The sequence below is a fragment of the Pongo pygmaeus genome, chromosome 13 (assembly GCF_028885625.2).
Source record: "Pongo pygmaeus isolate AG05252 chromosome 13, NHGRI_mPonPyg2-v2.0_pri, whole genome shotgun sequence".
In the NCBI taxonomy this organism is placed as follows: Eukaryota; Metazoa; Chordata; class Mammalia; order Primates; family Hominidae; genus Pongo; species Pongo pygmaeus.
The window spans coordinates 118,199,228-118,222,941 of record NC_072386.2 but is presented as its reverse complement, the minus strand read 5'-3'; the positions used below and the strand labels follow the sequence as shown (position 1 = coordinate 118,222,941).

The following is a 23,714-nucleotide window of genomic DNA, read 5'->3' as shown; positions in this document are numbered from 1 at the left end:
TTCTGAACCCAGCTCCTCCCTGCCTGGACTCTATATCTGGACTGTGCTGTCCGGGCAGCAGTCAGGCAGACCCGTGTTCGAGTCCTCACAGCAATGGCAGCTCCCTCCAGGGCCTGGCTCCCTGAGGGCCAGGGTGGCAGACTCCAGCCCTTTGGGATCTATCTGTGGGCTGGGTACACCGGGGCTGGCTGGGGGCCCTGGAGCCATGGCCAAAGGACCCCTGAGACCTGCAGGCCCAAGCCTGCCCATCCTGCCGACCACGCTGATGGAATGCCTGTGGGGTGCGTGGCTTGACTCCTCATCCCTGAAATAGGAAAACAACAGCACTGGCTTCCTGGGGTTCTCATGGAGATTCTCTGGGTTCACATACATAAAACCTGCCATAGCACGGGTTTAATGCTCCGCAAATGGTGGCTATGATCATGACAACCATGGTACTGATGTTATCGTCAGCTTCCATCCTCTTTTCTCTATTAGCCCCGACGTATGACTCTCTTCCATTTGCCCCCTCTGCCTCATCATTTTTCAAAACAATTCCCATGGTCTCAGAGAGAGTTCTGGTTGTTTATGGTTTTTAAAAAATAGGCATTCAAAGCAAATTCCTCATTTGTTCTCCCCTTCCTCCCCCCAAACTGGAATCTGAACAGCCATGACCTCACTCCAGGAAAGGGGAGTACAGGGAGGGACAGGGTCTGTGGAGAGGGGTTGGGGGGCATCCCCCCATCCCCATCACTGAGGCAGGGCCCGGAGTGTGGGCAGACACCCAGGAAGGTCACGTGCCTGGGACCCTGGTTATGAGCTGTGGGGCATGGCGTGTGACCTGCCCTCTCAGCCCTCCTCCCAGGCCACCACCTCCTGGCGAGGACCCAGGACTGCATCCCAGCTCCACCACCCACTGGCTGTGTGACCTTATGCCAGTGACTTAACCTCCCTGGGCCTCAGTTACCTCCTCTGTAAAGTGGGGATAACACAGGTTCTCCCTCACAGAACTATAGAGAGGATGGAATGAAATGTCATCCTAGCCAGGTGCCCTCAGTACCTGGAGACTGGCCCCGGGAGGGGCAGGGTCCTGCCAGCTCCTCTTTTGAGAAAGGACCAGGTCTTTGAAACCTGGAATCCAAGACTGTCAGAGATGGCAGGGCCTGTCCGTTATCGAATGCAGCCTCTCAGTGCATGGGGGGAATCCAAGGCCCAGAGAGGGGAGCCGCACAGCGGGCCAGCACAAATCCCAGTGGGGACGCGAGCTGCAGCTTCTTAGGACCAGGAAGCTTCTCCCCTCATGGGTCCGAGACCCTCTCTGGGCCTCCTCCTTCATCTGAACATGGGGGCGCCCAGGAGCACACGTGCTGAGCCTGATGTGGCCTGGGCCTGCCCTCAAGGCCATAGCACTCACCTCTATTCAGAAACCGTGCAGAAGACAGGAGCAAATGGCCAGTGAAAGCAGCAAGGTTGTTCACTTGGTAGAGGCATTAATTTTAGAATGTTTATTTTTTATTATGAAAGGAATCATGATTATAAAATAATTTGAATGCTATAAAAGGAAATAAACAGAAAATGAAGTTCACTCTGCGCTCCCCACTCCCACACCAGAGGTCCTGCCTTCCCAGCCTGGCATGCTGCCTTCCAGACCTCCTCCATGCACCCAAGCCTAAGTAATCTATATGTACAAATAGGAGGAGTTTTGGTTTTGTTATGTGTGTGTTGAGACAGGGTCTTGCTCTGTCGCCCAGGCTGGAGTGCAGTGGCACGATCATAGCTCGCTGCAGCCTCGACCTCCCTGGGCTTAAGTGACCCTCCCACCTCAGCCTCCTGAATAGCTGGGAATACAGGCACACGCCACCACACCTGGCTAATTTTTGTTTTGTTTTGTTTTGTTTTTTGAGACGGAGTCTTGCTCTGTCGCCCAGGCTGGAGTGCAGTGGCACGATCTCCGCTCACTGCAAGCTCCGCCTCCCGGGTTCATGCCATTCTCCTGCCTCAGTCTCCCGAGTAGCTGGGACTACAGGCACCCGCCACCACGCCTGGCTAATTTTTTCTATTTTTTAGTAGAGACAGGGTTTCACCGTGTTAGCCAGGATGATCTCTATCTCCTGACCTTGTGATCTGCCCACCTCGGCCTCCCAAAGTGCTGGGATTACAGGCCTAAGCCACCACGCCCAGCCTTTTGTTTTGTTTTTTTAAGATAGAGTCTTGCTCTGTCACCCAGGATGGGGTGTAGTGGTACGATCTTGGTTCACTGCAACCTCTGCCTCCTGGGTTCAAGTGATTCTCCTGCCTCAGCCTCCTGAGTAGCTGGGATTACAGGCGCCCGCCACCATGCCTGGCTAATTTTTCTATTTTTAGTAGAGATGGGATTTTGCCATGTTGGCCAGGCTGGTCTCGAACTCCTGACCTCAGGTGATCTGTCTACCTTGTCCTCCCAAAGTGCTGTGAACCACCGCACCTGGCCAAACTTTTGTATTTTTTGTAGAGATGAGGTCTTGCTGTGTTGCTCAGGCTGGTCTCAAACTCCTGGGCTCAAGCGATCCACCTGCCTTAGTCTCCCAAAGTGTTGGGATTATAGGTGTGAGCCACTGCACCTGGCCAGAAAGTAGTTTTTTTTTTTTTTCAATGAGCTGATAGTCAACAGGTGACTCTGTCACTTGCTTTCTTTCCTTAATGGAGCATGAGCCCTTTCCTTTTGTTGGCACCTATCCGAATAGGTCCTTACATCTTTTTTTTTTTTTTTTTTTTTTTATATGGAGTCTCGCTCTGTCGCCCAGGCTGGAGTGCAGTGGCGCAATCTCGACTCACTGAAACCTCCGCCTTCCACCAAACTTCCAGGTTCAAGTGATTCTCGTGCCTCAGTCTCCTGAGTAGCTGGCCTTACAGGCGCCTGCCACCATGCCCGGCTGATTTTTGTATTTTTAGTAGACACAGGGTTTTGCCATGTTGGCCAGGCTGGTCTTGAACTCCTGACCTCAGGTGATCCACCCGCCTTGGCCTTGAAAAGTTCTGGGAGCCACCATGCCCGGCCCCCCTCCATCTTTTTACTTTTTACTGACCTGGGTGAACCAATGTATATCGATCATCCCTAGAGATCACATTCAGCTGCTCCCCCCTATGGCCTCAGTGTACATTCGCCTTTGTGTCCTCCTGCGAATTGTTCTATGGGGGTAGATTCCTAGAGGTGGGAGCATCCAAGGACAAGACACCCACCCTCCGAAATGGCTGTCCCCATTCCTGGCGCCCCCAGCTCTGAGTGACACGGCCTGTTTTTGCACGTCCCCACCAGTGTGACGAGAGGAAATGGAGTCTTGGTTCTGTTTGCATTTGTTTGATTCTCTGTCTATGGCCATTGCCCACTTTCCCATCTGGAGGTTCACCCTTTCCAAGGCAGTTGGTTTTCACAGGAAACGCGGGGCTCTGGCCAGAAATGCAGCGCAGATGAGCGTGAGGAGCCTGTGCAAACAATTCCACATGCAGGAATTTGCGGCTTTGCAGCCACTCCTGCCTAGGGGAAGGATCGCAATGCATCAGCATCCCTGAGGACCTCACGCTCCTGCTTGTCTTTCTCTTCCAGAAAAAACCGGGAAGATCCTGACGGAGTTCCTCCAGTTCTATGAAGACCAGTATGGCGTGGCTCTCTTCAACAGCATGCGCCATGAGATTGAGGGCACGGGGCTGCCACAGGCCCAGCTGCTCTGGCGCAAGGTGAGAGGTGCTGGGAGGGCTCGAGTATGTTCTGCTACTTTTCACCATGTGGCCTCGGGGGAGTGACTTTACTTTTCTGGGCCTCAGTTTCCCATTGTTACTGTGATGGCCTCTAAGGGTCTCCCCAGCTTCTTTTTTTAAAATTAATTTTTTTTTCTTTTTTGAGACAGAGTCTCACTCTGTCACTCAGGCTGGAGTGCAGGGGCACAATCTCAGTTCACTGCAACCTCCGCCTCCCAGGTTCAAGGCACTCTCCTGCCTCAGCCTCCCGAGTAGCTGGGACCACAGGCATGCACCACCATGCCCAGCTAAGTTTTTGTATTTTTAGTAGAGACGGGGTTTTACCATGTTGGCCAGGCTGGTCTCAAACTCCTGACCTCAAGCCATCTGACCGCCTCAGCCTCCCAAAATGCTGGGATTACAGGCAGGTGTGAGCCACCATGCGCGGTTTATTTTTTTTTTTGAGACTGGGTCTTGCTGTTGCCCAGGCTGGAGTGCAGTGGTGCAATCATGCCTCACTGCAGCCTCAACCTTCCTGGCTCAAGTGATCCTTCCACCTCAGTCTCCCCAGTTGCTGGGACTACAGGTGCACACCATCACTCTAGGCTAATTTTTGCATTTTTTGTAGAGATGGGGTTTTGCTGTGTTGCCCAGGCTGGTCTCAAACTCCTGGGCTCAAGTGATCCTCCAGCCTCAGCTCCCCAAAAGTGCTGGGATTACAGGCGTGAGCCACCATGCCTAGCCTCCTTCCCACTTCTGAATAGGTGGGTAACCCAGGTCGTGTTGTTGAGACCCCTTCAGTCACCGTGGGTGACTCCTCCTAGCTCACCTCCTCCACCGTCAGAGCTGGGGCTCTAGAGTCTTGATAGTCTCCAATTCAAGGCAAGCTCCTCCACTAACAGCCTCAGTTTACTCATCTGTCGAATGGGATGAGAACATCTCCTTCCCAGGGTGGTTGTGCCTGAAGCAGGGAAGGTGCTGTCACTGGCTCCATCATCATCTGCTATGATATAAATAGTAGGATGCTGTTTGCTAAGGAAATATTTGTTGAGTGAGGGATTAGAAGCTGCCTGGCTCCAGCCTGAGGGTCAGTGTGGGCCAGAGGGGGCTGGCAAAGCCTTCTGGGAAGAGGAACCTGTGATTGACTCGGACACGGGGCCGGGGGCGGGACTCAAGAGATCCTCCCACCTTGGCCTCCCAAAGTGCTGAGATTACAGGCCTCAGCTGCTGCACCTGGCCAAGGCTGAGCCTTTAAGTGGCTCATTCAGGATGGCGGAGGCAGGGCCAGCCCAGGGCCCTTTCTGCTGTAACTGCAACCCGCCCGGTGGAGGGAGGTCAGGACCGTGTGTTGGAGCTGCTCAGAGCATCACCTTTGCTTTTGGACCCAGAAAAGGTTGCCTCTTCCCCAGTGTCATGGTAATCTCTTGACCCTGTGGCAGCAGAGCGGCAGAGGGGCCCAGCTGTGGCCCGGCCTGGGTGCCTGGCAGGTGCGTATCTGTGTGGTCGGAAAGGAAAGAAAAGGAGGCCTTGGACGCAGCCCAGGTGAGTGGGGCCAGAATGGCTCCCCTGTCTGGAAAGAAATGTCATGGGCAGCCCAAGTCCCTATAATCCAAGACAAGTGGGCACTGGCTGAGGGCGTGAAGCATTTCCTCTGTGTGAGGCCTCATTTAAGTCTGGGGAGGCAGGAGTGCATATTTATTGTAGAAAAATAGCAACATGTAAGCAAGGAGAGTGAAATGAGATCACTCACCCACAATCCCTGAAAAGCAGTATCTTTGGTCTCATTTTGCCACTCAGGAAACCGATCATCACAATGCAAAGTTACGATAACATCATAATACTAGAAATAATATTAATCACCAGTGGTGATCAAAACAACAGTGGTTTTTATTAGAAACAATAATAGAATACAAATAAAATAAAAATAGTGATAATAATGATAAAATAATAATACAACAGAAATAAGAATAATAAAACAGCAGTTGTCTTTTTGTTTTTTTTGCTTTTTTGAGACGGAGTCTCACTCTGTTGCCCAGGCTGGAGTGCAGTGGCACAGTCTCGGCTCACTGCAACCTCCACCTCCCAGGTTCAAGCGATTCTCATACCTCAGCTTCCCCACTAGCTGGGCTCACAGGCGTCCACCACCACACCTGGCTAATTTTTTATATTTTTAGTAGAGACAGGGTTTCACCATGTTGGCCAGGCTGGTCTCAAACTCCTGACCTTAGGTGATCCACCTGCCTCGGCCTCCCAAAGTGCTGGGATTACAGGCGTGAGCCACAGCGCCCGGCTAAAACAGCAGTTATCTTGTGCCCTTACTATTTGCTCAGCCCCGTGGCCCCACTCTGAGGGAGGGGCTATGATGATGCCTGCATCACAGATATAGACATTGAGGCTCAGAGATGTGGAGCTGCTTGTCCAGGATCTGGCGGTGGGTGGTGCTGACACAGGAGTCCCAGTTGTCTGATCTTGGGGCCTGTGCTCTCTCTGACCGAGGCATTGGAGAGCTTCGCAGAGTCTAAAACATTTTGCCTGGGCTGTCGAGTTCTGTTTCATTTCCTGCAGGCCTTCCAATTGAACACGACTCTGCCATTTGGAAGTCTTAAAAATAAAACCCAAACCCACAGCCAGCCACCCATTGCGAGCTCCCCAGGATCTGGGGGCGGACTGGGTGGTGGGGGTTGTTGAGCCTGCCTGGGCCACAAGCCTGCTTCTGCACAGCCTCCTGCTAGGACTGGCCCTGTCCCGGAGTGCCCGTCCTCGTGTCCCGGGGCTCCTGCCCTAAGCAGGGATGAAGACGAAAACCAGAGGCCTTTTGCTAGGGTGTTATGAGAGCTCTGTCTGCTCTTTCTAGAAAAGACAGGGATTTGAGCTGGGTGTGGGCAGTTTATATATAGATGGCTGAGGGCAGCTCTGTGACTTGGGCAAAGCCCACTGTGTGTGGGGGTGGTAGGGGAACCATTTTCTTTTCCTGTAAATATTTTTATTCCTGGTAGGAAGAAGCCTGCAGGTCCTATTGTGTGAGCACAATGGGCTCTCCTTCTCCAGGAGTGTTTTGTGTTTCCCCTTGAAGAGCAGCAGGGAGGGAGCTGTGAAGAGGGGGACATGGTGACGGGGGTGGAGGGTCAAGAGGAGACGGGACTGCAGGGATGGGCCAGGGCAGAGCCAGAAAGCCAGGAAGGTGCAGGCATGATGGCAATCACCCTTTCCCCATGACTGCATCTGAGAAATGTTTCTTTTTGCAAAAGGCACCTTATTTATTGTAGAGCAAATAGAATTTGCAGAGGAACACTGTACTCCCCTGGGTTCCCTCCCATCCAAGACGAAGCCTCTTCCATTGTGGTCTGTCTCCTTCCAGAAGCTTCCTGGTGCTTGTCTGCTCAGGACGCCTCGCACCTGGCCATAGCTTCCGCTTGGGCCCTCAACCCTGGTTTAAAGATCTCCCTTCTCCTTCCGCATCCCCAGATAAGTCAGTCCCTGAGGATTGGAGGCTGTCACAGACGCTGAGTCCTACCAGTAGTGGTCATGGCGGTCCTGTGTATTATGCACCTGCCTGTCAGGTGCCAACTCTTACTGTTCCCATTTTATAGATGAGGAAACTGATGCTCAAAGTGACTAGACACACTGTGAGTCAGGCAGAGCTAGGGCTTTGTAGGAAGGTCCAGGCGTTTCTGCAGCCCACGTGGGTCACCAGCCTGCCAGGACGCGAGTCAGACGTCAAACACCCCCAGACAGAGGCTCCCTCCATTCCCCACCTCCCTTTTTAGGGAGGCGTCTCATCAGCCATCAGAGCTGACAGGCTCTCTGGAGCCACCCTGTTCAAGTTGTCATTGCCCTGAGGGGAAACAGAAGCCTAGAGCTGGGGAGAGACTTGCCCCGGCACTGGGGCCCTCGCAGTCTTGGCCTGTGGGTGTGTCCCCTGTGCCCGGAGCGACCTCGGGGCACCAGTGCTGTAGTTGTAGGTGGGTGGGGAGCAAACATCTCCCCATACCCTTCCAAGGTAGCTGTGACTGCCCAAGGCTGGGATGGAGAGGGAGAGCCTGGCTGTGGCCAGGCCCTGCATCAGTGCCTGTCCTGGGTTCAAGTCCTGGCATCACCACCCTGCCTGGACCCTGGGTGAGCCCCTCCACGGCTCCGAGTCTCACGCCTCATCTGCAGAATGGACGAGGTGCAGCCCGGCCTCAGAGGCCTTGGGAGGACTTGGGGAGATCCAAAATGGAGGACATGCTAGGCAGCGGGTGCGCACACAGGCTCTGCTGGCTGGGCCATCAGCTTCATGGGGAGCACCACCCCCCCAGACCTGGGCCTCACTCCTCACCACCTCCTGCCCACAGGTGCCACTGGACGAGCGCATCATCTTCTCGGGGAACCTCTTCCAGTACCAGGAGGACAGCAAGAAGTGGAGGAACCGCTTCAGCCTCGTGCCCCACAACTACGGGCTGGTGCTCTACGACAACAAAGTGGTGAGGCCTGGCCCCGGGTGCCACACTGAGCCTCCCCGCTTTCTCCATGTGTGCCCCCTCCCCCCACTCGGAAACTTAGGCCCCAGACGCCACCGTCACAGCCTGCACACAGTCACCAGGGCCAGAGCACAACCTCAGCCCCTCCCCTCCCCCAAACTGGGCTGCCCCGGGTGCCCTCTCTGGACAGCAGCTCATTCTTCATCTCTGGGGAATATCGCTGACTCCTTCTGTCCCTCATAACCAACTGTCACTCACTCCTCCCCATACCTCCTAATCTCTCTTCAGTCCCTTCAGCTGGCTCCAGGGCATTTCTCCTGCCACCTCCTTCCTCACTGGGCTTCCTGCCTCTCCTCCAAACCCTCCCATCCTCAACAGCCACAGAGAGCTGTTGGAGGCACAATCTGGCCATTCCTTGCTGTGGCTTGCCCCTGCCCTGTGGGTGGGTAGGTGTCCGAGAAGGACATCCTATGGGAGCATTGTGCCTTATCTTTTCCCCGAGCCCTCAGGGAAGCCCCACCTGGTTGAGCCACAGACCTCATTTCTTCAATTGCTCATTTCTCCAGAGCAGCCAGAAGGACAGGCCTGGGCCCTGTATTTCAGGGAAGATCAATGTTAGAGCAACATAAAGTCAAGAACAACCTCGTGCCCCAGAGTAGTGGTTCTCAACTGGTAGCACGTCCAAATCACCTGAAGGGCTTGCTGAAAGACACAGTGCTGGGCTTTCCCCCAGAGTTTGATTCAGGTTGGGAGCCAAGATTTGCATTTCTTTTTTTTTTCTTTTCTTTTCTTTTTTTTTTTGAGATGAAGTCTAGCTCTGTTGCCAGGCTGGAGTGCAGTGGCGCCATCTCAGCTCACTGCAACCTCCACCTCCGTGGTTCAAGTGATTCTCCTGCCTCAGCCTCCCGAGTAGCTGGGACTACAGGCGTGCGCCACCATGCCCAGCTAATTTTTGTATTTTTAGTAGAGACTGGTTTTCACCGTGTTGGCCCGGATGGTCTTGATCTCCTGACCTCATGATCTGCCCACCTCGGCCTCCCAAAGTGCTGAGATTACAGGCGTGAGCCACTGCGCCCGGCCTGTAAAGATTTGCATTTCTAATAAGTTCTAGGGTGGTGTTGAAGATCAGAGACCATGTTTTGCAAATCAGTGCCCTACAGGTTCTGAGCTACTTTCAGGAACTGTGTTGTATAGTGACACCTAGTGGCAGGGAGTAGCATGGTAGCCCTGCTGTATGAGCTATTCCATCAGAACTGCTTTGCCCCCTGCTACTGGTGTACGTCTCTAGACCTAATTCTCCTCCAGAGGACACTTGTGTGATGCTCAGACCTAGGAAATTGGTGGGGGCAGTTCAGGGTAATGGTTAAATACCCCAGGCTCTGGAGATAGATAGCCCTGGTTCATGTCCTACATCTGCTACTTCCCAACTGTGTGAAGTTGTGGGTGAACCACCTTTTGGATTGGGAAAATTCTGTGAAATTAAGCATGCAATGCCCTTAGCACAGGGCCTGGTATGTAAGAAATGCTTAACCAGTGGATCTGCTGGGAACAGAGGCAATAGCAGCAGTAGCAACAGTAAGAACAACAACCTCGGCCAAGCTTGCTGAGTCCTTGTGTGCCAGGCACTGCAGATTCTCTCACTCAATCCTCACATGGCTCTGTGAGGCAGGAATCGTTATTACCCTGGTTTTGTTTTTATTTTAAAATGTTTTCCCCACCCTGAATATTCTTGATTCCCTGGTTTTATAGAAGAAGAAGCTAAAGTTTAGGCATTTAAGGAATTTTATCCTCAGCATCACACAGACACTGCCCAGTGAAGCCAGGAATTGAGCCCAGAGCTGGGGTCTAGGTTGCTGTGGATGCCACACTGCCCCAATCACCATGATAGTGACATTCTCCCCTCTCTTCCTCTCTTGCCTCCTCTTCTTCCTTCCCCTTCTCCTCCCCACTTTCGGCCACACTGAGTAGGGCCTTGAAGCCAGGTGGCATTCGGGCTTGCCACACCCTTAACCCTCAGGGACCCTCTCTCGCCTCCCTCAGGCCTATGAGCGGCAGGTCCCACCACGAGCCGTCATCAACAGTGCAGGCTACAAAATCCTCACCTCCGTGGACCAATACCTGGAGCTCATTGGCAACTCCTTACCAGGTAAAGGAGCACCCATCCCAGGCCACGATGCCCTGCACAGGCCTCTGGAGCTGGCTAGGGGAGGGGTGGCCCTGAGCCCATTGCTTTCAGCCCCACGTTTGCGGAGAGACCAACTAGGCTTAGAGCTGTGGATGGGGACCTCACTGTTTGCCTTTCCTATCTCCCTAAGTCCTTGAGAGCCTCCTGGAAGATGTTCAGTGACTTTCCCTCATAAACCTGTGGGTCAGCACTGTGTTCGTCAGGAGTTACTCTTCTTGGCACCCTGCTTTTGTTTCACCTTGGCTGAAATTCCCTAGAAGCCTTACAGGAACAACATTGGCCTCTCTGATGATCCCTGGGAACTAGAGGGCAGGGGACATGCCTGCTTGGGGGGCAGGTCGTGCCCCAGGGACTTGAGAGTAGAGTCATGCCTCCGTTCTGTGGTGATGGAGGGCCTGGGCATTCCTGGATTCCAGCGGCATTCCTGGATTCCAGCAGCATTCCTGGATTCCAGCGTGATTCTGGCTTTGTTTCACTGTGTCTGCTCGGGTGAGTCACTCTCCCCTCTGAATCTCAGCCTCTTCAGTGTCTACAAAGCACAGGCACTAAGAGGACTGCCCTCAGGGTGTTGTGTGGACCCTGGAGGGGCGCAGGCCAACCCAGAGCCAGGGAAGAAAGAAGAACTGTTATTGTCATATCATTAACAACAGTGGCAGGGTCACAGCCCAGGACCAGTTATCTCGCTGGATCTTACATATCCTTGAGAATGAAATCGAAGGAGGGAAAAATTCCTTTTGCTGTATTTTGTTCCTCCCCACATGCCTCCCTCCCCATGTGGGCACTTAAGCCACACTTTGGCCTCCACAGCCGAAATTTGAAGGGAAACCCAAGAAGATAGTGCTTGACCCTTGAACCTGGGGGCTCTGACCTTGTGTTGTTTGTGCTTTACACAGAGTTTAAAACCTAACCCAAGAGTGGGGTGGATGTGACTTATTACCCACTCTAAGAAATGAGTCTACACAGATGCTGGACTCAGGTTTTGGGCTGAGGAGGACACAGCCAGAAAGAAGGCTGCTTCCACCCCGCCGGCTCGCTGGTCACCCTGGGACAGGCTGGCCTTCTCTGGGCCTGAGCCTGACCTCAGAGCTGATGCCAAGGGATCAGTTCTCTGCCATCCTCTAGTGGAGGGCAACCACAGAGGGCAGCTGCTCAGCAGGCGCTGTCTCCGCAGGGACCACGGCAAAGTCGGGCAGTGCCCCCATCCTCAAGTGCCCCACACAGTTCCCGCTCATCCTCTGGCATCCTTATGCACGTCACTACTACTTCTGCATGATGACGGAAGCTGAGCAGGACAAGTGGCAGGCTGTGCTGCAGGACTGCATCCGGCACTGCAACAATGGTGAGTGGCCTGTGGGTGCAGGGGCGGGCGGTAGGAGGGAGGGGCAGGACCTGGGTTATTGCTGAATGGTGACACCTAGTGGCTGACTATGGTGTGGCAACCCTGCTCTACAGGCTGTTCTAATTTCCCTTCTGGGGTTATAAGAAACCATGTAATACCACCCTTAGTCTTCTTCCTTGACGAAAACAGTTTTGTGCTGCTCAGGAAAAAAGTAGGAAATTATTCACAGAGGGGTGTGGTTGTTGAGCCCTTGGACCCTGAGTCACAAAGTCACAATCCTGATTCTGCCATTTTCCAGCTATGTGACCTTAGGGAACTGACTTACCACTTGGAGGCTCTGTAAAGTGGGGATAATGCCTTGTGTGTCTTAGGGGGTTATGAGGATTCAGAGTCTACCTCATGCTTGGTAAAGATTTTTTTTTTTATCATATATATATGATATATATGATATATATGATATATGATATATATGATATATATGATATATATGATATATATCATATATATCATATATAGATATATATCATATATATGATATATATGAAATATATGATATATATGATATATGATATGATATATATATGATATATATATATGATATATGTATATATGTTTTTAACCACCAACCTGCAGGGTGATTTGGAAACTTCACTGCCTCCCTCAGGGCCTCATTGCTCTCATCTGTAAATTTATGGGGTGACTCTTCCAGCTCACTCATTTATTCAACAAACATTTTTAGTGTCTACTCTGAGGAGGCCCAGATTTAGGCACTGGGGGTGCAACAAGGGAGCAAGAAACATTCCCTGCCCTTCTACAATTGGCAGTCCGGTAGGGGAGACAGATGATAGACAGATGAGGACGCTGGGGCGATGGCTTACAGCTGTGCTGGGTGCTCGGTGGAGCCACCCCGGGAGCGCGTGTGTGTGTTGGGGGAGGGGTTGATCAGGGCAGGCTCCCTTGAGGAGGTTATGGTTCAGCTTCAGCAGAGACCTGAAGGAGAAGTCCCAGACCTGAAGGAGGAGATGCCAGAAGTCCCAGGGCCCCTCACATCCTGCATAGAGGAGAGGGGGGGAATGTTCCAGGCAGAGGTAGGCAGCCAGCACCAAGGGAGACCCACAGGTGGTAGGGGTAGGCCCGGAGGAGGAACTACACGAGGCCCTGAAGCAGGGAGGGGGTGACCTGAAATGGGGCTGGAGGGGGGCCTCTGGGGTCAGGTCTGGAAGAGCCTTGAAGGCCTCTAAGGAATTTGAACAGAAAGGCTGAGGATGGTCTTCCGAGGTGAGGGTGGGTCCCTGGGGGTCTTTCTGCCCCTGGGGAAGGAACAACCCAGTCCTGGACACTGAACTGCTTGCAGGTGATCTGGGCTGAGGGAAGCTCCTGTCCCCGCCCCACCCCTGGGCACAGTGCCACATGGTGCAGAGGTGGAAGGTTGCAGGGGACGGAGTGGGCGCCAGTGGCCTCTGGGCTGCTGCCGCGGGACTCAGCTCACCCCACCCCTCCTGCTCACCTCTCCAGAGCCACCTCTGCCCTGTCTGGAATCTGCCAAGCAGGAGGAACCAGGTCTTCAATCAGGCCAGCCCCTGCTACCTGGGCCCAGCTGCCCACAAAGGGCCTCCTGTTCCCAGGTCCTGGGGACTGTGGGCTGGGACTGGGTGGAGGCACTCAAGGCTCTGGCTGCCTGGCGCAGGGCCCTACCGCCTCCCCAGCCCCTGGCCTGGCGCCATCTCTCCAGGTTTCCAAGGCTAACGGCTGACCTGGCCTGGCAGGGTGGGTGACCTGCGCCAGACAGGGAAGGGGTGGGCACACAACAAGGTGGGGAAGGGCCACCTCAGTCCCCCATGTGTGCAGTGGGGATGATGATAAACTTGAGCTCGAGAGATGATTGGGAGGAGCTGGTCTGGGTGGGGCACTTGGCCGTGAGCCTGGCACGCACAGTGAGCACTCAGTGGGGAGGTCATGGAGGAGTTCTTGATTCTAGGGTGCAGTGGACCAGAGGGAGGCCCAGGAGAGCTGCTGGGCCAGGGAATGAAGGGGTGTCCTGTGCCAGGAAGGTGTCCTGCTGGGTGGCCCCTTCTCCCCAGGGCGGGAGCTGACGACGCTGGTTTCAGGCCTTCCTTCCACCCCACGGACTGTGAGAAAGTTCTCTGCTTCCTCCGTCTTGGAGGCTGGGCTTGGAATTTGTGGAGCCTGGAATTGCTCACTCCGGGGGCTGCCAGGAAGTGGGGGGTGGGGGGAAGGAGGCCAAGCTGGGCGGACACCAGCAGTCCCAGGGACCCCTTCACATCCTGCATTCCTGGAGCAGCTGGGGGTGGCAGGAGGCAGCTGGGGCACTGGCTGTGCCGGGTCCTCAGTGTTGGCCTGGGATGCAGAGGTCAAGGCTTCTTCCTGTCTGACCGTGGTCCCCCTCTGTCTGCTGCCTGGGAGCGAGGAATGCAGTTTCCTTTCTTGGAAGGTCTCCAGGTCTGGCTAGAGTCAGCTGGTCCTGGGTTCAAGCCCCGCTCTGCCGTCCACTAGCTGAGTAGCCTCGAGCAGTAACTGCCTCTCTGAGCCTCAGTTCTTTCCCTGGGAAAAGTAGGGCACAGTGAGCTGAGGATTCAACGAGCTGATGTGTGTGCAGCCTCAGCCAGGGCTGGGGCCTCAGTTTCCCAAGACTGCCATAACTAATACCACAGACCGGGCGGCTACACAGCAGAAATCTGTTCTCTCCCAGCTGGAGGTCAAGGTGTCAGCAGGGCTGGTTTCTCCGAGACCTCTCTCCTTGGCTGGTGGCTGGCCGCCTTCTCCCTAAGTCCTCACAGGGTCATGCCTCTGTGTGCCTGTGTTTTCTCTTCTTTCAAGAAGAAATGTACTTTTCTTTTTTTCTTTTTCTTTTTTCTTCTTTTTTGAGACAGAGTCTTGCTCTATCCCCCAGGCTGGAGTGCAGTGGCACAATCTCAGCTCACTGCAACCTCCGCCTCCCAGGTTCAAGTGATTCTCCTGCCTCAGCCTCCCGAGTAGCTGGGACTACAGGCATGTGCCACCACACCTGGCTAATTTTTTGTAGCCAGAATGGTCTTGATCTCCTGATCTCGTGATCTTCCCACCTAGGCCTCCCAAAGTGCTGGGATTACAGGCATGAGCCACTGCGCCTGGCCAAAATGTACTATTCTTTTAAGGACACTAGTTGTATTGGATTTGGTCCCATCCTCATCCCCTCCGTTTAACTTACTTCTTTAAGACTCTGGGACCAAGGGCTGGTGTGGTGGCTCAGGCCTGTAATCCCAGCACTTTGGGAGGCTGAGGTGGGTGGATCTCTTGAGGTCAAGAGTTTGAGACCAACCTGGCCAACATGGTGAAACCCCATCTCTACTAAAAATACAAAAATTAGCTGGACATGGTGGCTGATGCCTATGGTCCCAGCTACTTGGGAGCCTGAGGCGGGAGAATGGCTTGAACCTGGGAGGTGGAGGCTGCAGTGAGCCAAGATTGCACCACTGAACTCCAGCCTGGGCGACAGAGCGAGACTCTTCTCAGAAAAAAAAAAAAAAAAAAAAAAAGACCCTGGGTCCAAATACAATCACCTTCTGGGGTACCAAGAGTTAGGACTCCAGCATATGAATTTGGGGGGTGTGGAGACACACTTCAGCCCCTAAGAGCTAGGCTCACGGGAAGAGCTCAGGAGGGGTGACCCTGAAACTTGTCACACTCAGCGGCTGGGTGTGCAGAAAGAGAGAATCCCAAGGGTCAAGGCTGGCCGGCCTCCCTCCCGCTGTCCTAGCCCTCCGCCTCACCTTCTTGCTACCTGGAAAGCAGGCCTGCCCTGCACACCTGACTTGGTGCGTGCAGGATGAAAATTCCCTCTCCCTGTGGGAGAGCCTGCAGGTAACGCACTGTCCAGATTTTCCAGTCAAAACTTGGTTTCTAGGAGACCATGCCCTTCTGAGAGACGGGTGGGGTGGCAGGGGAAACTCCTTCCCTGGCCCAGGTGGGCAGCCCCCACCCAGGGCTCTGCATGCTGCTCTGGCTGGAACATCCCTGCCCTGCTCCTGTCACTCCTGCCCGACTTCAGATCCCTGAAATGCAGGAGTGAGACTCCCACAGGCCCCCGTCCCCATCCAGGCAGCTGCCCTGTAGGGATGAGGGCTGGGCCTCCCCCTGCTCAGCTCCCTCCTGGCTCCGACAGGCAGTGATTTCTGTGGTCAGCTGGGTGTGGGGAGGGGAGGGACCCAGAGAGGGGCTTTTTCTCTGCCGGTGGTGACTCAGCCCATAGTCATAGCAGTGGGAGCCTTGGGTTTCTGATGCACAGGCTTCCGTTTCCCCTTCCTGGGCTTTGGGGATGCGGCGGTCAGAGGCACGCGGCCAGGGGAGTCAGCCTGCTGCCTGGCTCGGTGGTGTTTGACCACCTTCTTACCCCAAGTCAGATTTTGCAACTTCCTGCCAATTGCCTCCCGGGCACTGAATCTGGAGGTCCATGCCTCACTCAGGGGTTCACCTTGCTGGCGTTTGGGCCACTGATAGCACCAACAATGACAAAAATTCAGAAATGGTGTTTTTCTAGCTGTTATTAATAGTAAACCGTTCCATTCTTTTTTTTTTTTTTTGAGACAGAGCCTTACTCTGTCGCCCAGGCTAGAGTGCAGTGGCGCAGTCTTGGCTCACTGCAACCTCTGCCTCCTGGGTTCAAGCGATTCTCCTGCCTCAGCCTCCCTAGTAGCTGGGATTACAGGTGCCTGCCACCACGCCCAGCTAATTTTTGTATTTTTAGTAGAGATGGCGTTTCGCCATGTTAGCCAGGATGGTCTCGAACTCCTGACCTCAAGTGATTTCCCCCACCTCAGCCTCCCAAAGTACTGGGATTGCAGGTGTGAGCCACCGCACCCGGCTTCATTCTTTAACAAAGTTATTCAAGCATCTGTGCCAGCTACTGACCTGGACTCAGCAGTGAACAAGACAGACCCCGGGCCCAGTGGGGCAGGCAGCTGGCTCCTCAGTTATTGATAAAAAGTGTGACGCAGGGCAGTGCTGGGCCCTGATCTCCTGCCCCTACACTGTGGCCCAGGGAGCCCCACAGTGGACCTGTGAGGCCATTGTTCCATTGTTCGGAAGAGGAAACAGGCCATTTCGGGTTCAGTGATCTAGAACCAGGCCCTGCAACCTATGGCCTATGGGCCCAGATCAGCCAATTGCCTGTTTCTGTCAACAAAGTTTATTGGAGCAGAGGCACGCTCATTTGTTTCTGGATGGTCCATGGCTGTTTTTGTGCTGTGACTGTAGAGGCGAGCATTGTGGGAGGGGTTTTATGGCTTGCTGGGCTGAGAATATCTACTGCCTAGCCTGTTCCAGGCAAAGTTCGAAGGGCCCTGATCTAGCAGTAAGGGAGGAACTGGGGCTCGAACAAGGGTCTCTGGGTGCCTCTAGGGCCATTCTGGGTGGCTGCTTATGGGATGGGAGCTTTTAGTCCTGGCTCTGCCACTCCCTGCTCTGTGACCCTGGGTCCGTGGCTTGGCCCCTAACCGGTTGTCTCTTCATCTGTAATCATCTGTAAAGCAATAAGGTGAATGATAGTGCCCAGGTCTTGGGGTGGTTGGGAGGATTTCAGAAGCTAAGGAGGAGGCAAGGGGGGCTGCCTTGTCGCTGTTGGTGGTGGGGTCATTACTGCTTTTGCCTATCAGATACAACCATGACTGCTCGGATGACGAGGGGAGTGAGGGTCCCAGCTGCCCCTCCTGAGGTGCATGCCGTGTGTGTGTGTTGAGGGGGGGGGTTCTGGTCAGTTGTCAGTTGGTCTTGGTAGAGGCCACTGGGCCATCTGCTGACCTCCTCTCTCCCTCCGTCTCCTGGGCAGGAATCCCTGAGGACTCCAAGGTGGAGGGCCCTGCGTTCACAGATGCCATCCGCATGTACCGACAGTCCAAGGAGCTGTATGGCACCTGGGAGATGCTGTGTGGGAACGAGGTGCAGGTGAGGCCAGACAGGCTGGTGAGGAAACCTCAGAAGTCACCCAAGGACCCAGCAGGGGAGGGCAGGGGGCGGGGTACAGAGATGGGGCTCTGGGGCGCTGCCGGTGTGGAAGGAGATGACATGCTTAGATTTGGACAAGTGCAGGGCCAGTGCATGTGGAGATACTCGCTGTCTTATTCATCACTTACTGGGCATCTGAGCACTTACCCTGGATGAGGCAGTGGAGTGCAGCTGGAAACGATGTGGACACATTCCTGGCCCTCAGGGAGCTCTCTGTATAGCAGGAGAAACAGACATTTGGCAAATAAATGTACACTTCCATGTGCAGGCAAAGCAGGGAGGGAGTATGGTATTCTAGGTAGGGAAGGCAGCCTGTGCAAAGGCCCTGGGGCTGGCCCTTGAGTCTGAGGATCCTACAGGACACCCAAGCAGATCACTTGGGACCCGTGGGAATGAAGCTCAGGAGAGAGGGCAGCGGGGAGGGTGAAGCAATGGGCCAGTCACAGAGGAGGTGGGGGCTGGAGCGGCCCGGCTTGTGGGAATGCAGAGAGAAACAGGCCAGCTGAGCGCTCTCCAGCCCCTGGCCTGGCTTGTGCCTCCTTAACCTAGATCCTGAGCAACCTGGTGATGGAGGAGCTGGGCCCCGAGCTGAAGGCAGAGCTCAGCCCGCGGCTGAAGGGGAAACCGCAGGAGCGGCAGCGGCAGTGGATCCAGGTGGGTGGGCCTGGGGCCCTGGAGCGGGGACGGGACCTGCAGCTGGTGCAGTGCCCTCAGCCCTGGTGCCGATTCAGCTGCTCTGCCCACAGATCTCGGACGCCGTGTACCGCATGGTGTACGAGCAGGCCAAGGCGCGCTTCGAGGAGGTGCTGTCCAAGGTGCAGCAGGTGCAGCCGGCCATGCAGGCCGTCATACGAACCGACATGGACCAAATTATCACCTCCAAGGAGCACCTTGCCAGCAAGATCCGAGGTAGGCAGCCACCCCCATGCTCGACAGGCCCTCCAGGGGCCAAGGTGGACTTCCTTTTTATTTCATGATCCATGTAAATTTCACGACAATGACTTGCTCATTGATCATTTGTAAGAATTAGGGTCAAATCTGCACTGTGGTACTCCAACCCCTGTGAGTTGTTTTGTGGCTATTATTTCTAAAAGCCCAGATCTTGAAGAGAAAAATTTTTGTTCTGGAGGTTCAAGCCTTCTTTTCATCTCTGACTCGTCACAGATTTTTACCATGTGTCATTTTAAAGTACATTTACGTTCAGCAAGTATAGCTTTCCCAGGTCAGTTTATTCTGTCACCCAGGCTGGAATGTAGTGGTGCGATCTCCACTCACCACAACCTCCGCCTCCCGGGTTCAAACAATTCTCCTGCCTCAGCCTCCTGAGTAGCTGGGACTACAGGCACATGCGCGCCACCATGCCCGGCTAACTTTTGTATATTTGGTAGTGATGGGGTTTCACCATGTTGGCCAGGCTGATCTTGAACTCCTGACCTCGTGATCCGCTCGCCTTGGCCTCCCAAAGTGCTGGGATTAGAGGCATGAGCCACTGTGCCCAGCCTGTACGCCTTTCTCTTCCCAGCCAGATGGGATCCTTTCACCAGCTTGGTCCCCATAACACATCTGCAGAGCTCAGTTTTAGCAATTGTCACTTTCCCATGGGACGTTCTTTTTACTTATTTTTTTATTTCATTTTATTTTATTTGAGACAGGGTCTCACTCTGTTGCCCAGGTTGCAGTGCAATGGCATGACCTTAGCTCACTGCAGTCTCTACCATCTTCCCACTTCAACCCCCCAAATAGCTGGGTCTACAGGCACGTGCCACCACACCCAGCACATTTTTGTATTTTTTGTAGAGACAGGGTTTTGCCATGTTGCCCAGGCTGGTCTCAAATGCCTGAGCTCAAGCAATCCACCCACCTTGGCTTCCCAAAGTGCTAGGATTACAGATGTGAGCGACTGTGCCCAGCCATTATTATTATTATTATTATTATTATTATTATTATTATTTTGAGATGGAGTCTTGATCTGTTGCCCAGGCTGGAGTGCAGTGGCACAATCTTGGCTCACTGCAACCCTGCCTCTCGGGTTCAAGCAGTTCTCCTGCCTCAGCTCCTCAAGTAGCTGGGATTACAGGCACCCGCCACCCTGCCCGGCTCATTTTTGTATTTTTAGTAGAGACAGGGTTTTGCCATGTTGGCCAGGCTGGTCTCGAATTCTTAACCTCAGGTGATCCACCTGCCTTGGCCTCCCAAAGTGCTGGGATTACAGGTGTGAGCCACCATGCCTGGCCTGTTGTTTTTTTTTTTTGAGACGGAGTCTCGCTGTGTCGCCCAGGCTGGAGTGCAGTGGCATGATCTCGGCTCACTGCAAGCTCCGCCTCCCGGGTTCACGCCACTCTCCCGCCTCAGCCTCCCGAGTAGCTGGGACTACAGGCGCCCGCCACCATGTCCAGCTAATTTTTTGTAGTTTTAGTAGAGACAGGGTTTCACCGTGTTAGCCAGGGATGGTCTTGATCTCCTGACCTCGTGATCCGCCCACCTCGGCCTCCCAAAATGCTGGGATTACAGGCGTGAGCCACCGCGCCTGGCCGCTCGGCCTGTTTTTTAAGAGACAGAATCTCACTCTGTCTTCCAGCTGGAGAGCAGTGGTACAATCATGGTTCACTGCATGATCTCCTGAGCTCAAGTAGTCTTCCCACCTCAGCCTCCTGCGTAACTGGGACTACAGGTGTATACCACCACGCCTGGCTAATTTTTAAATTGTTTGTAGAGAAGGGGTCTTGGCTGGGCAAAACTCTGTCTCTTTTAAAAATTTTTTAAAGAGAGAGAGAGAAGGGGGTCTTACTGTGTTGCCCAGGCTGGTCTCGATCTCCTGGCCTTAGACAATCCTCCTGCCTCAGCCTCCCAAAGCACTGGGATTACAGGCATGAGTGGCTGCACCTGGTCTCCTGTAGGTTATTCTTTACTAGCCAGATCCTGAGTATTGGTTGACAGCTGGATAGGACACTGAGAGTTGACATTTCTTATGTGGAATAAAAACATTAGCTGGGCTGGGATGGGGGTGGACATCTAAATATTCTCGGGTGAAAATGCTTTGGTCAGAATGTTCTGGAGATGGTCCCCACCCACAAGGAAGAAGCCTTTTAAATAATTATGCAGAGCCAGCCACACTATTCCAGAGAGGATCAGCCCAGTTTTTGTAAAACCAAGAGCCTCATTGAATCTACTAATGGATTTTTCGTTGCTGTTGTTCTTTTTGTTCAAACGAAGAAGCAAGACCCATCCTAAAGGAGTTTTTGTCTACTTCTAGCTAAGCAGAACACTGCTGACACCTCTGGGCTGGCAGTTTTCTTATTTTATTTTATTTTCATTTTTAATTTTTGTGGGTACATAGTAGGTGTGCATATTTATGGGGTACATGAGATGTTTTGATCAGGCATGCGATATGTAATAATCACATCATGGGGAATGGGGTATCTATCCCCTCAAGCATTTATCCTTTGTGTTACAAACAATCCAAGTATATTCTTTTGTTTTTGTTTGTTTTTTTTGGGGGGGACACAGAGTCTCACTCTTGTTGCCCAGGCTGGAGTGCAGTGGTGCCATCTCAGCTCACCGCAACCCCTGCCTCCCAGGCCCAAGTGATTCTTTTGTCCCAGCCTCCCAAGTAGCTGGGATTACAGGCACGTGCCACCACGCCTGGCTAATTTTTGTATTTTTAGTAGAGATGGGATTTCACCATGTTGGCCAGGCTGGTCTCAAACTCCTGACCTCAAGTGATCTTCCGCCTCGGCCTCCTAAAGTGCTGGGATTACAGGCGTGAGCCATCACACCTGTGCAGCCTCTTTTACTTTTAAGTGTACAATTAAATTATTATTGATTATAGTCACCCTGTTGCGCTATCAAATACTAGGGCTTATTCATTCTGTAACCAGAAAGGGGTCCCGATCCAGACCCCGAGAGAGGGTTCTTGGATCTTGAGCAAGAAAGAATTCAAGGTGAGTCCATAGAGTTAAAGCAAGTTTATTAAGAAAGCGAAGGAGTAAAAGAACGGCTACTGCATAGACAGAGCATGAGGGCTGCTGGTTGCCCATTTGTATGGTTATTCCTTGATGACATGCTAAACAAGGGGTGGATCGTTCATGTCTCCCTTTTTAGAGCATATAAGGAGACTTCCTGACGTTGCCATGGCATCTGTAACCTGTCATGGCGCTGGCGGGAGTGTAGCAGTGAGGACGACCGAGGTCACTCTTGTCGCCATCTTGGTTTTGGTGGGTTTTGAGCCACCTTCTTTACTGCAACCTGTTTTATCAGCAAGGTCTTTATGACCTGGATCTTGTGCCGACCTCCTACCTCATCCTGTGACTTAGACTGCCTTCACCGTCTGGCAGTGCAGCCCAGGAGGTCTCAGCCTCATTTTACCCGGCTCCTATTTAAGATACAGTTGCTCTGATTCAAACGCTTCTGACATTTCTATTTTTTGTGCCCATTAACCATCCCCATCTCCCCCTCGCCCCCTGACTGCCCTCTCCAGCCTCTAGTAACTATCTTTCTACTCTATCTCCATGGGCTCGATTGCTTTGTTTTCTGTTTGTTTGTTTGTTTGTTTTTACCTTTTTTATTGCTCCCACAGGGGAGGCCCCCTCCAAAATGTCAATTTGCTTTAATTTTTAGATCCCACAAATAAGTGAGGACATGCAATGTTTGTCTTTCTGTGCCTGGCTTAATATAATGACCTCCAGCTCCAACCATGTTGTTGCAAATGACTGAAACTCTTTCTTTTTTATGGCGGAATGGTACCCCATTGTGTATATGTACCGCATTTTCTTTATCCATTCATCTGTTATGGACACTTAGGTTGCTTCCAAATCTTGGTTATTGTGAACAGAGCCGCAACAAACACGGGAGTGCAGATATCGCTGTGATGGGCTGATTTCCTTTATTTGGGTATATACCCAGCAGTGGGATTGCTGGATTGTATGGTAGCTCTATTAGTTTTTTGCGGAACCTCCAAACTGTTCTCCATAGTGGTTGTACTAATTTACATTCCCACTGTGAACCCTGAAAATTTGAGACAGGTCTCAGTTAAATTAGAAAGTTGATTTTGCCAAGTTGGGGACACGCACTCGTGACACAGCCTCAGGAGGAACTGATGACATGTGCCCAGGTGGTCAGAGCACAGCTTAGTTTCATACATTTTAGGGAAACCTGAGCCATCAATCAACATATGTAAAATGGGCCGGGCGCAGCAGCTCAAGCTGTAATCCCAGCACTTTGGGAGGCTGAGGAGGGTGGATCACTTGAGGTCAGGAGTTCGAGACCAGCCTGGCCAACATGGTGAAACCCCGTCTCTATTAAAAATACAAAGCTTAGCTGGATGTGGTGGCGCATGCCTGTAGTCCCAGCTGCTCTAGGAGGCTGAGGCATGAGAATTGCTTGAACCTGGGAGGCAGAGGCTGCAGTGAGCCGAGATCGAGCCATTATACTCCAGCCTGGTCAACAGAGTGAGACCATGTCTCAAAAAAAAAAAAAAAAAAAAAAGAAAAAATGTAAAATGAACACGGTTCAGTCCGGAAAGGCGGGACAACTTGAAGGAAAAGCAGGACAACTCAATGGAGGCATGGGGCTTCCAGGTCACAGGAAGAAAAGAGACAAATAGTTGCATTCTTTTGAGTTGATGATTAGCCTCTCCAAAGGAGGGAAGCAGATATGCATTAATCTCAGTGAGCGGAGGGGTGACTTTGAATGGGAGGTGGGTTTGCTCTAAGCAATTCCCAGCTTGACTTTTCCCTTTAGCTTCGTAATTCTGGGGGCCTAAGATATTTTCCTTTCATACCACCAACAGTGTACGGAGGTTCCCTTTTCTCCACATCCTCGCCAGCATTTGTTATTGCCTGTCTTTTGGATAAAGCCATTTTAACTGGGGTGACGTGGCATCTCATTGTAGTTTTGATTTGCAGTTCTCTGATCAGTGATGTCAAGTACATTTTCATATGCCTGTTTTGTGTTGAGTACCTTTCATATGCCTCTTTGCCATTTATATGTCTTCTTTGGGGAAATGTGTATTCAAATCTTTTGCCCATTTTTAATTGGA

At 52.8% G+C, this 23,714-nt stretch overlaps 1 protein-coding gene across 2 annotated transcripts in view; it reads left to right on the top strand.

Annotated features, from left to right (window-relative positions):
• NIBAN2 (niban apoptosis regulator 2) overlaps positions 1–23,714 on the top strand; it is a 63,717-nt gene that overhangs the window by 33,700 nt on the left and 6,303 nt on the right. For both annotated transcript variants that reach the window (XM_054500028.2, XM_063650332.1), the window contains exons 2-8: positions 3,563–3,693; positions 8,028–8,156; positions 10,194–10,299; positions 11,510–11,677; positions 17,502–17,617; positions 18,227–18,331; positions 18,424–18,586. In XM_054500028.2, the coding sequence (XP_054356003.1) occupies positions 3,563–3,693; positions 8,028–8,156; positions 10,194–10,299; positions 11,510–11,677; positions 17,502–17,617; positions 18,227–18,331; positions 18,424–18,586 (918 nt within the window). The remainder of the gene's footprint in view (positions 1–3,562; positions 3,694–8,027; positions 8,157–10,193; positions 10,300–11,509; positions 11,678–17,501; positions 17,618–18,226; positions 18,332–18,423; positions 18,587–23,714) is intronic.